The sequence below is a fragment of the Sceloporus undulatus genome, chromosome 1 (assembly GCF_019175285.1).
Source record: "Sceloporus undulatus isolate JIND9_A2432 ecotype Alabama chromosome 1, SceUnd_v1.1, whole genome shotgun sequence".
NCBI lineage: Eukaryota > Metazoa > Chordata > Lepidosauria > Squamata > Phrynosomatidae > Sceloporus > Sceloporus undulatus.
The window spans coordinates 231,952,417-231,966,002 of record NC_056522.1 but is presented as its reverse complement, the minus strand read 5'-3'; the positions used below and the strand labels follow the sequence as shown (position 1 = coordinate 231,966,002).

General features: G+C 37.2%; 1 protein-coding gene across 2 annotated transcripts in view; it reads left to right on the top strand.

Annotated features, from left to right (window-relative positions):
- The window catches only part of MGAT5 (alpha-1,6-mannosylglycoprotein 6-beta-N-acetylglucosaminyltransferase), a 167,442-nt gene that overhangs the window by 123,824 nt on the left and 30,032 nt on the right, over positions 1-13,586 (top strand). For both annotated transcript variants that reach the window (XM_042462228.1, XM_042462220.1), the window contains exons 6-11: positions 630-701; positions 2,135-2,296; positions 3,672-3,841; positions 7,589-7,723; positions 10,005-10,138; positions 11,292-11,425. In XM_042462228.1, the coding sequence (XP_042318162.1) occupies positions 630-701; positions 2,135-2,296; positions 3,672-3,841; positions 7,589-7,723; positions 10,005-10,138; positions 11,292-11,425 (807 nt within the window). The remainder of the gene's footprint in view (positions 1-629; positions 702-2,134; positions 2,297-3,671; positions 3,842-7,588; positions 7,724-10,004; positions 10,139-11,291; positions 11,426-13,586) is intronic.

Here is a 13,586-nt window from a genome sequence, read left to right as displayed (position 1 = left end):
CATTTGGGATGTGTAGAAGCATATTTATTGTTATGGCTGTATGATGTTTTGACACAATGCATCTAAGCATAGGTCCACCTCATTAGGAATAAAATAAATACCATTAGAATAGGAAACTGGATTCATGGCACCCTACATCCTGATGGGTTAAAGCAGGATATTGTTTCTTCTATTGAAACCAGTTGTTGGATACTCACTGTGCTTTACATTTGCTTAATGATAATTTTTCTTTCTATAGTTTATAATAGCCTATGCTTCCTCTCATCTGCCAGCTGTCTTATCTTGTTAAGAATTTCAGTTCTCTAATAGCAGCCTCCTGAGAATTTCAGAGCTATGTTTTTTAATGTCATCTTGAGTATTTGATCTATTAATAAAAGGCAGCTAGTTCATTGAAAAAGGCGAAAGAGGACCCTGTAATAGCTAACCCATTTTCGTACATCTTTTGTACTTCTTTTGCACTTCCCACAATCCTCCCAGATAGCATGGTTTGGTTTTGTCACCTGCTGACCTTGTGTTGTTCTGTTATGACTGCCAGCAAATGAGGAAAAAATCAGTTCAAGGAAACGTTGATTCAACATTTTGTTGAGTCAATTGAAGCTGAGCTTAATAGAAGATTTCCATTTCTGCAGGTTGAAAACTGGTGTCCTCGTTTACCCTGGAGAGCAAAAAATCCTAATGAAGAAACTGATCAAAAGACAATGGTGAGAGTCTGCCTTGCACCTTTCAGAATTCTTAGTGGAATGGGCTTTAGTGTTTTATTTTCAGATTTATAAAATGTATTTCAGCTTTTATGGGATAATAACTGTTTTATGAATCAGTCTATTACATTTTTTCCTCTTGCTGTTTTCTTGGATACATTTTGAAGACACACTGGGGAAAGTTATTTAAATATTTGTGCACACTTTTGTGTAGATTTAAGTGTGCACTTCACATTATACGTATACCAAAATTATTTTGGCTCTGTCCACAGTGGTGTCAAAAGTGATGGTAGCAAGAAGAAAGCAGCCCTGGTGAGGAAAAGAAGAAACAGCCAGTAATGGCAAAACGACAGAAGAGGGAGGGAAGGGAAGTGGTACGGCAGTATGGAAGGGCTGGCTTAAAAAATTCCCTGTCCCATGTCACAGGCAATTGTACAAGTCACTCTCTTATAATGCCTTGGGTTCAAGCCATCTTCTTCCCTTCTGCCACTTAACCTACCCCTGTCCAGGAACCCAGCCATTTAAGGAATAGGCAGCTGAGAGCATATTGCTTCTGCCATTGTTGCCCTACCCCCTTCTTCTCTTGTGCAACTGATGAGGGAGTGGCGCCACTCACAATACAATCTGTTACTACAAGAGCAATGTGCCCGTATAGGAGCCATGTCATAGCAAATGTGTTTATCATATCAGAAATGTTTAAAGGGCACATACCCAGTTTATTTCACAAATTAAGTTATACAGGTTAAGTTTCCCTTATCCAAAATACCTGGGCCCAGAAATGTTTGGGATTTGGGAATTTTTTTTAAAACAAATGGAATATTTGCATAAACATAATGTGATACCTTGGTGATGGAACCCAAGTCTGAACATGAAATTCATTTATGTTTTGTATACACCTTATACATATAGCCTGAAGGTGATTTTATTTATACACAATATTTTATGGTTAAAACAAAATTTGTGTTCACTGAACCATCAGAAAGTAAAGGTGTCACTGTCTGAGCAGCCATGTGGACAATTTTGGAGTATTTTGGATTTTGGAATTTCAGATAAGGGAGACTCAACTAGTGATGGTACCTTCTTAACTTAAGTCAGCAGTTGTGTAAATACCACTTCATACTGTATTTACCTGTATTACCATGCATGTAAACAAACTTGTGCATCAGGTATATACTTTAGTCAGAGAGGTATTTCAGTTCTTATTCCTGTTCAGATCTCCCTCAGATAGCGTTTTAAGGTACAAAAAAGAAGAACCTGTATAAGCTAGTAATGGCATATATTGTCCTGTTTCTTCAGTTTTTTGAACTTTATGTAACTTTCCCTTGAATAAAACAGCAATGAAATACAGATATCACATTCCACCCTACTATAAAGAGTCTTCATATTTATCTGTTTTATAGTATAACTTATTTCATGAATTTCTTGTTTAATTGAAGGCTGAAATCAGAACCAATTTTGATTTGCTATATAAAATGATGTCCAGACATGAAGAATTCCGATGGATGATGCTGCGAATACGTAGAATGGCTGATACTTGGATAGAAGCAATTAAGTCACTTGCTGAAAAACAAAACCTGGAGAAAAGGAAGCGAAAGAAAGTGAGTTTGATTTCAAGACATGAAATAAACAATTTCTTTGTGGTGTTGAGGAAAGCCACTGGAATGAATTATCTGTCTTCATATTTTTAGATTGCTGCCAGTTATATATTCACTGTAAAGGTTGATTAACCATGTTCATCATATACACTTTCTTACCAGAGAGCATTTCTGTCACTTTCAGACATACAAAATGTTTTAATTGCTTCTTGACCTTCAAGGCTTCAGTGACTTTCAGTGTCCTTCGGTTGATGTTTTGTTGCAGCGAGAGATAATTGAGTTAAATTGCATTGAAAGTAAATAATGTTTGTGAAATCCACCCCACAAAATCAAAGCAGTTTACCACCACTTAACACCAGAATATATTTTATCTCGATATGTATAAAAAAAATGAAAGATCTTGGGGAGGAAAGGGCACTCTTCAGCTTCTATTTTCAGTCTAAGGTCATTGCATTTAGATTCCATTTAGAACAAAAGCTGAGAAGAGGAGAATTCATTCAGCAGCCTTTGCCATTGGCCAGGACACTGAAGACATCTGGATTAGGTAGATACTGTATGTGTGCTGAAAGCAGGAGTAGACATCACCCAGTCTGCAGGCTATGTGCAAGCCCCTCCTTCCCATTTTTGAGGGCCTTATATGATCCTCAAATTTCCTCCACTGAACAAAATGATCAGAATGTGAGTAGCTGCTCTAAAATATTGTGCACTGATGCTTTAACATTTTTAAAAGTTAAAACCCCACACAAATCAGAATATGAGTTCATCCATTCAACTTTTTAAAATTGATTTTGAGAGTGAGTAGGTCTGGGCAGGCAGTAAAGTTGGGTTTTGGAGCTAACACAGACACTTACTGTAGCCTTTACTTAAAGGCAAGGAAGGCTATATCTCCATCAGATTATACTCCTGAAACTAGACTGACCAAAATAAAGTAGATCCGTTGATCAGTTATTGATTGATAACTAAATCCTGTTAATTCAACAGCCACTTGGTTACTTCAGGAATTAATAACTTAATTTGTGTGTTTCCCTCCTTCCTCCTGATTTCTTTTTCCTTTCATATTGTGTCCCTTAGAGTATGAGCCTTTAGACTGAAAACCTTTTTTTTAAAAAAAATTGCCTTGTTTTTTTAAAAATTATGCTTGGACTATTTGAAGTGCACTACAAGTGATCATTATAATTTGTAGAGATGCTGGAATGTTTAGTTTCCTTGGTATGCCAAAATATGGTTGTTACACCCTGAGCTATTTTTGCACAATGCTGTTATATGTTTGTTGTTAACTTGTAAAAAAAAAAAAAAGCAACCATACCTGAACATGACTTCATAGTTTGTTTTGTAGGCATCCATTCTATGCTTACTTATATTTGGCTTTGTTTTTCAGATTCTTGTTCATCTTGGACTGCTCACAAAAGAATCTGGCTTCAAAATTGCGGAGAATGCCTTTAGTGGTGGTCCACTTGGTGAATTAGTCCAGTGGAGTGATTTAATTACTTCTCTCTATTTACTGGGCCATGACATTAGGATTTCAGCTTCATTGGCAGAACTGAAGGAGTAAGGAGATTATTTTCCATTTTGAAGCTAGAGTTACCAAAAAGGCTCTCCCCTTACTGTAATGTCTTCAAGCCTTTCGTGTACAGCCTATAATTTTGTGAAGAAGAAAATGAAAGTGATAATTCACTAAACAGCAATAAAGAGATTATTTTCACAAGCTAAATATATGTACCATAAAAGGGATAATATGCTTGCATTGTGGTTGCTTCCTCCTGAGGCTTGATTAAATAATGCTGGAAAATTCAAATGAAGCAGCTTTATTCTCTGCCCATACAGGTGTGCTAGACATCTGCAGAAAGATAAAAAATGGCTGGCTCTTCTAATTTGTTGCCTTTTTCTGTTAAATGAACTTTATGTCCTGACAAGAAATGGGTTATCAGTAAATTGAATTGGCTGTAGCTAATTTCTTTGACTGTCATCATTCTTTGCTTTTGATCTGTTGTTCTGAAGGTCCTATTCTATAGCCTGTTACCCATAATTTCAAAATGGTTGGTTTAGAATATTTCATTGAAAGTGTTTGGCAAATCCTGAACTTAATCATGTCACTCTTCAGACAGGGGAAGTGCATGTTAATAAAATGGATGTTTCAGAATGGTATCTTGGGAGCCATGCTGAGATCCGTGACAGGGCCCCAGAGCTGTTTAGCTAAAAGTGTTTCAAACCAGTGGATGTGAAAGCATTTCTGTTTTTTATTCTTTGTAAATTAACCCAGACTGTTAATGTGTGGGGCATCAACACATGTGTGTGAGTACAGTATATATACTTTATTGTATTCAGTACAATATGCACACATGAAGTCACAAATTGAAATGTTTACCATGTTGAATGAAACAGTTAGTCATGCATTATTTGATAACATTCCCACAATGCATGAATAAGTGTGTTTGTGGGAGAAATTGTGGTTTGTTTGTTTTTAATGGAACATTAAAGGGTATCCCTTCCTACATGAAACGCCCTCTGAAGCCTAGCCTTGGTTGCACTGAGCAGCATTGCATCTACTGATTTTCTATTGGTAAAGAAATTGAGAGATTGGGTAGTGTTTGGAGTGCTGGAGTAGGACTCTGGGAGATCAGGGTTTGAATCCCTGCTCAGCCATGGAAACCCACTGGGTGACCTTGGACAAGTCACATACTTGTGGCCTCAGAGAAAGGCAATGGCAAACCTCCTGTGAACAAATCTTGTCAAGAAATGCCTTGTTAGGTTCTCCTTAGGGTCACTCAGAAATGCCTTGAAGGCACACAACTCAGAAATGCCTTGAAGGCACACAATAGCACATCAAAGAGATTGTACAGGTATATGTTTGTGTTGAGGTGGGTAAGGCACAGCCTTCCAGATGTTGTATTTCACATCAGGCTTAGTCAGCATAGTAGATGAGAGCTACAATTCATCAGTTATTTAAGGGCTGTACTTTATTTATCCTGGTTTATAGTAACGAAGTTATCAAATGTTATTCCCTTCTTGGAGACTTCTGTGCAGCTACACCTCAGAGCACTTTGAAAAATGTGAATCGAGTACTTATGCAAAACGGGGTCAGCATATTTTTTTCTAGGGCTGCAGGGCCTGGCAAGCTGGTTGCGTCATTTAAGAAAATGAAAGACTAGTTCTTCAAGTAGTTCTAGGCCTGACTAAGGAGCCATTTCAGTTTTTCCTACTAGGCAGTTAACTTTCCAGGATGCCTGTTTGCACCTGCTTTGCTCCCACCCCTATGAGTATGACCTTTGAATGTACCAGGAAAGGTTTGTATATGCTGGGAGCCCTGGCTTGTCAGTAAACCAATTGGTCTGGGAGCAGCAAACTAGGATTCCTGTTATGGACATGTTTTTAAACGTTTCCTGCTTTGTATCATCATCTTGCTAGCAGGAAGGGTCTTAGGGCTAGTCTATCCATAAGTGTATTATGTGCATTGCTGCAGATTTTTGCACATTCACTTTGACAGTTAATTATCTTCACTATCCTGTGGAAATTTGCATCTATTCACCCTCCCTCTGCAGAAAATGTGCAACCGTTTGAAATAAACAGTCACATGCAATAGTGTGCATTTCTGGGAATTTCCATGCAGAAAAAATCATGAAGCCTTTTTTTTTCTGCAGAGTTTAAGAAACTTTGGGGTAGGGGTCGGCACAAAAAGCTTGAACTCCTGTGAATCCCATGTGACCAGGTTACATACTATTCAACTGGAATGAAGAGTATTTTAATTGTGTAAACTGTCTGTTGTGAGAACAAATAGACTGCATGCAGGAGAGCACAGCCCATCCATGTTAAACCACAACTCCCAAGAATCCTCACATATTTTGCCTAACTGCTCCACAGATCCTAGATAAAAAATAAAGATGAACCTTACCTAGGCCATTACCATCACAATAGGGAAAGCACATAAGAATTTTTTTTCTCTGACATACGTAGTTCACAGAGTTACAGGAATGTTATGAGAATGTACCAAATAATGTATGACTAAAGGTTAGTTGTGAAGCTTAGCTATCTGTGTTGGCTTGTAAGACTTGGAATCTTTAGTAGTAATTCTAATATAAAATCACTGAGGAAATTTGATATGTTAATGTAAAAATATTAAGAAAAACTAATTAATATGTCAACTGATTTGTTAAATAAAAATATACAAATAATTAGTAACAGGTTAAAGTAATGAGATCTGGTGATCTTTACTCGAAAAAATGTAATCAACAGTTAATGATAAAAATCATTAATTTTAAAATCAATGTTGAATGTTTTAACAAATCAGGAACAATGAATATATTTGTAATGAATTTGTTCCAAGATTTAGCATGTGGTATTGATAAGAAAATATAAGCAGGAATGTGAAAGTTTGAATACTATGGAGATTTATGCTATCATACCAGATTGGATCTACTTTTTTCAATATTGTACAAGGAGGCATACAATATCTCCTTAGTCAAGAGCTTTAGGTTGTTGTGCTGCCTAGAAAAGCTCTTGACTAAGGAGATATTGTATGCCTCCTTGTACAATATTGAAAAAAGTAGATCCAGAGCCCCACCACCACCACCACCAAGTTAACTCAAAGGGCCACTGATTGCACTTGGAGGCATATCAAGATGTTCCCGTATACCATCACCAGGATTCACACTTCCATGCTCTCTTTCTGATGTGTAGTGATGAAGAGATGACAGCAAGAAAGCCATGGCCTGTTACAGACTGCCAAAATAAAGCTGCTTGGGGTCTCTTTGGAGGTATGCTATTTAAATGATGCATGGGTCCTAAGAGTCCGGAGGTCGCACCAAAGCCACACTCCATTCCTAAGCACTGGAGGGCAGCTTTGGTGCAGCTTCCGGATTCTTAGGATGCATGCATCATTTAAACAGTATACCTCCAAAGAGACCCGAAGCAACTTTATTTTGGCAGTCTGTAACAGGCCCATGTTGAACAAACACCTTCCTCTTACCCCTCCTTTCTTCCCTCTCTTCCTCTCTCCTTCCTTCCTTCCTTCCTTCCTTCCTTCCTTCCTTTATGTTGCTCATTAAGATAATAGATTAGAGCTGATAATTTATGGATCAAGATACATCTTGTCCAGATTTCAGGAGTGCAGTATCTCTATTTCAGACACTTCCATTAATCCTGCTCCATTGGAATACATGGGTTGCCTTGTTAGTCATACTGCCTCTGGAAGGTGGGGGGAAATGAAATGAAACTGATAGGACCAAATTTACTTTCTAATCTTAAACATGAGTGGATGATTTTACAGGAAACAATGTTTTATTCTTTTTTTATGACTAGGATTATGAAGAAGGTTGTTGGTAACAGATCCGGTTGCCCCACACAAGGGGATAAAGTTGTAGAACTTATTTACATAGATATTGTTGGACTCACTCAGTTCAAGAAAACCCTTGGACCGTCCTGGGTTCACTATCAGTAAGTATTTGTTCATGTAAAACATTTGGTGAGAGCCAGTATGCTATAGTGGGTTGAATGTTGGACTAGGACTAGGAGTCTGGAGCATGGACTTGGGCAAGTTCCCGTTAATAGGAAATGGCTGCTTCATAAACACTCTCATGCTTCATTCTGTTCGATAAAAAAGAGTTGTACTTCTGTCTGTGGCCCTCAAGAAGTTTCTAAACCCCAATTTCTTATCATACTTAATTGCTGGGCACAATGGCTGGTGCTGATGTGAGATATGTCAACAATATTTGAAAGGCCACAACTTCCATGTCCCTAATCTATTTTTAAACCCTTTCCTTAAATGTTCCTAATTATGAATTTGCTTTTTCACCATCCCTCTTTATGTGTTACTCACATGTAGGAGATTTGCACCTAAAAGCAAGTATCGAGCTATATTTCTCCATAGTGTCATATCCCTTGTCTACTTCCATTTGCACATTGAGTGGCTGTTTCTGAAAAAGAATCCCTGTGGGAGATCAACTGGTTGTTCTGGGGCTGTACATGATTGGGACAGCCAGTCACCCACTCCTCTCTTCAGATACACATGCTAGAAATACAGATATAGGATGTTCATTTACCTTTGGAATAATACGTTGTAGACAGAACTATTAGTGCCACTTTATGCTTGTTTTAACATATTAGTATGTAGATTAGGAAAGAGGTCACTTGTGACCCTTCAGATGATGTTGGATTTCAATACTCATCATTCCCTGCCATCTGCTATACCAGATAAGACTGGTGGGAATTGCAGGCTAATGGCATCTGGACCTGCCCACCCCTAACACAGTAATGGAAATGAAATATTTTAACTGTGAGAGCAAATGCTGTTGGGCACCATTTCTTCCTCACAACTCCTATTTGACAAAATTAGAACCACTTTATTTTGGGGGTTTTCCCCCAGCACATTAGATGCATGAAATGGGCATTTCTACTTTTATTTGCTGTCTTCTTGGGCTCAAAACTAGCTTTAGTTTAGTTTTAAGCAATATGGAAACTTGGTTAACTCTTCATTTCTAGTTAGTGAATAACTAATGAATAGTTGAATAAACTTCCTTTGAAATGTGTGGAATATGCAGAGCTTGAAAAATTACTTTTTTGGGGGGGGGGGACCGTAGCTTGCAGAATCTCCCAGCCAGCATGGCCAGTGTTCATGCTGGCTAGGGGATTTTGAAAGCTCTTGTCCAAAAAAAAACCCCCAAAAAAACCTTTTCCCACTATTACAACAGTGGGTGATTCATCAGTTCCAGTGCAGTGAAGAAAATAATGTTACATAACCTGTCACTTTATTTCAGATAGTTAATTCAGGCTAGCCATTTTGTTAATCTTTATCTTCTAAGAATCATCCCACGTCCTACATGTGGCTTAAAAGTGAATGCTTTTATTCAAATACCACTTTTCTTTTGCACAATATAATCCCACATTTTCTTTCTGCTGCATGATTTTCTGCTGCTATATAATGTTTGGCTCTCTCTACATGCTCTTGGCATAATCTGAAAATAATTGTACTACTGTAAAATGTTTTCATTGAAAACATTTAGTATAAAGCTTTGAATTAATGAGCCATCTTTATGTGCCATCTATGTTGCTTTATGATGTATCAGTTGGATGGTATTTGTCATATTGGTTTGTGTTAATTATTCTGAGATTCTGTGCTCAAATAATAATATTGCCTTTTTATGATCTCTTTTGTTCCTAGTTAATTGTATATCAAATAAGTATGAAACCAGTGGTGTCCTGTAAATTTATGGCTTTCCTTCTTATGATCAGCTTTTTAAAAAACTGTGCAGACCATGAGGCAATGGGACTTAAAATACATGGAGTACTTTGTCTACCCACAGATCTCATCTGAACCATATTAATAATTTTTCTTTTGTTGGATCATTGCAGTTACATTGAGATCATTTGTGTGTGGACACTTCAGAGCAAGAACACTGATACTCAAATTTGAAAGAAATTGAAAGAAAGATTTAAGTCCCAGAGTTTATTGGGTTTACTGTGTAAATTGGACCTTGGTGTCACTGTCAGAAGCAATTTATTGCCATATTTTCTTGTAGATAACCAATTATTGTCAATAAATATATACAATTATATATATAGAGAGAGAGGAGGGGTTAATAACTGATTTTATTTTTCAAATACTGTACTTCACAACCAATTATTTTGGTTGTGTTTGGTTCTAAAACTTGGTTTCAGTTTCAGAAAATACAGTAGTCAATAACAAATTATGTTGTTGCTTTCCTTTGTTTTCACTCAGGTGTATGTTACGAGTACTAGATTCATTTGGGACTGAACCAGAGTTCAACCATGCTCATTATGCCCAATCTAAAGGCCACAAAACACCTTGGGGGAAATGGAACCTTAATCCACAACAGTTCTACACAATGTTTCGTAAGTTAACCTTGTTTACAAAAGCAATTGTTGCTAAGGATAGGAGTTATATATCTGATATCATAAAAATAAAACTTGTAAAATAAGGATCACCTGAATTTGTAATTCTGCTTCAGGGTATGCCACATTGTTGTCAGTATAGTTCTTGAAGTCAGCATGGTAACAAATCAATATGAAAGTTGTTGGCCCTTTTTCTAATCAAGTACACCCTACCAACACTTTTTCTTGTGTTGGATTTTTGCTGAGGGGTACATCTTGGGTGTATAGCTGTCTACTAATATTAATTTTCATATGAGATTTTCTTCCATTGTCTTCTGGAGTTGCAGTACTCACTACACAGTTAACTAGATTATAAATTGCTAGTTAATTATAAATTAACTAGATTATAAAGAAAGGTCTTATTCATATTTTCCCTGCTTTTATAAAATTAATTCCTTGACAATATCTATTTTATGAACTTCATTTTGCTAAAAGATACTATAGAATGCCTGGATGTTTGTGTAAAAAAATTATTTAAAAATCAGTACTGTCATCCTTCCACATTTACAGTTTTGACTGTTGCAGATTTTATTATTCATGAATTTGATTAATACGTTCTCTCTAGGAATATCTAGGTCCTTCAGCATGACTCTGTAGTCAACATCCCCAGAAGTCATGCTAGATGATCTAGAGATTCCGGCACATAACAATTATCTAGGCATTTGTAGGTCCTCCAGTGCAGTTCTGTGGTCAATTTCTGTCAGATGTTGACCATAGAATTGCTCTGGAGGATCTAATAATTCCTAGAGGGGTATTCTCTGAGGTTAAAAAAATAGTGGGGTTTTTTTTATATTTGCCACTTTCATGGGGGCCCTGCACCTCTAAGCCCAGCAAATGTGGAGGACCTTTATGAAGTATTATATGACCAAGAAAATATATACACATATAGAATTACAGAAGTATAACATATAATATTTAATAGCATGTGAATCAAACATTCTTCCAAAAAATAGTTAAAAGCTTCTGAGTTTGCTTTTATTTTCAATATAATGTAAACCAAAAGCAAATATAATGTAGACCTAGACAGTTACAAAGTGTAGCACATTTCCATTTTGTTCATTTTATGATAAAGCATGATAATAGCATAGTGATTTTTTTTCTGATCGGTTTGCAGCCCACACTCCAGACAACAGTTTCCTCGGTTTTGTCGTGGAACAGTATCTGAATTCCAGTGACATAAAGCACTTCAATGTCATTAAAAGGCAGAATCAATCTCTTGTTTATGGCAAGGTTGATAACTTCTGGAAGGTAAGTTGCTATATCCTTTTTTTAAGCTAGAATAAGCTACATTTTAATCAGTATTTGATGCTGTTTTTTAGAAGAGGATATAGTCTCTGTTAAAGAGATTTTTGACAAAAGGAGTGTCTCCCTGTTTAAGGCAACAGTCATATGTACAGCTTTTTTTTCATCATTAGCAATTACATTGATTGCACCAGAAAATGTGCTTATAATAGCAGCCTAGACAATAAGAAACAATGAAGATTAAGGAAATAGCAGATTTTGAAAGTAAAAGTAACAGTGCCATATATACTCGACTTAGTTGACCTCATTGATAAGTCAAGGGCAGGTTTGGGGGCCAAAATTATGGATTTTGCCATGACCTGTGGCTGAGTTGAGATAAAACCTAGAGGCTCCTTCAGTGTGTGTATGCATACACACAGCAAGAGGGACTCTAATTGACGCTTTTTGCTTCAGCGTTTCAGCTGCCAGTGCAGGTGGGAGAGGGACTCTGCTGTTTGTTTAACATCATTCAGTCACCCAGGACTCTTTCTGCTTGGCTCAAGAGAAAAAGAAACTCTCTCCCAACCACGTGGGGAAATCTGAAAGAGCTGCTGTCACATTACCATATTGACTTGTAAATAAGTACACCTGGGATTTTGAGGTCAATTCTTGGGCATAAATTTTTAGATTTATAGACGAATATATACGATAATGCTGATTAATAGAGCAATTCAATTTACAGGAAAAGTGATTCCACCTAAACATTACAAAGACCTTCCTTATTGATAAGAGCTGTTCAACAGTGGGATATGCTCCCTTGGAGTGTCGTAGACTCTTCTTCTTTGGAGATTTTTAAACAGAAGCTGGATGCCCATCTGTCAAGAATGCTTTGATTGTGTAATGCATGGCAGGGGGCTGGACCGGCTGGCCTTGTAGTCTCTTCCAACTCTATGATTCTGAGATTCTAGGAAGAGTCTTAGCTAGGGATGAAACAGATGGATGGCAAGGAGCGGCCTGAGGCTGCTCTGCTGCAATCACTCCAGGCTAAACCAGGCCACCACCGTGGGGTCCCAAGCCAGCATCACCAGAAGCCAGATTATTCAGGCTCCTTTTTGATCCAGTGAAAAGGACCAGATTGCGGTGTCAGAGTGGCTTCCAGCCACTTTGGGGACATACATCATTTGAAAGCCATGCCCCCATAGCATCCAGAAGCCACTTTGTTAGCCCATTAGACCAGCACAGTTTGGATATCTTAAGAAACAAGAAAAGCAAATGTAAAGCTTTTGTTTACAGGTTTTTAAGAATCCATAGTTTTTTCCTTTATACCTGAATCTAGCAAACATTAACTCTCCAAGTTGTAATAAATGTCTATACCATATCAGTTATATATGTTACTAATCATCTGTGACATACCAAGCTGAATGAGATTCCTTTTTACACAAAGCTCTGGTCAATTGACATGATAATCCAAAATTAGCATTGTAATATACCTTCAACAAAATTCACTTTTCTGAAAACATAGTTTTTCTTATAATCAGTATATTTACAACACAAATCACATTCAAAGAGAGGGGCAGAATACATCAAAGTATATGGTGCTAAGTTATTAGGACAGTCAAGGGGGACTTACCATAGCCTTCTCATTTGTGGTAAGTTATTGATTCCACTGTAAGTTCTCTAACCAATCTTGTGTATGCATTCTTCTCTTTGGCTAAATCAGAAGAGCTGGTTTTTCTGTTTCTTTCCACTCATTTCTGAAGCATTAAATATATACATGTAAAAACCCCTTAACTGAATTTTATTTTAAAAACATTATTTATGAGGGGTCAGCTGTACACTAGGCCATTAGCACTTTCAGAATGAGAAAACCTACATGTTTTTCCCCTCTCTCTCTAGTGGTTTTAAGACTGTCAAATTTTCCTCTAAACTTAATGTGAAATAATGCACCTCTTTTCGCATACACAGCAAGGTCATGAATGAGGAAAACCTCTCAGCACTGGCTGGAAGGCATTTTCTTCATCTAGAAAGCAGTGCAGTTGGAAGGAGCACAGTATGAGTTTTGCTGAGAAAATAAAGCTTGCAGTTTTTTTTCTTGAGAGTTATGTGCATATTCTTAAGAGCAGGTAATTCTGGCTTTTTCAGGAGGCCACTCCAGAATTGTCACCCTCTTGCTGCTTCCACCATACAG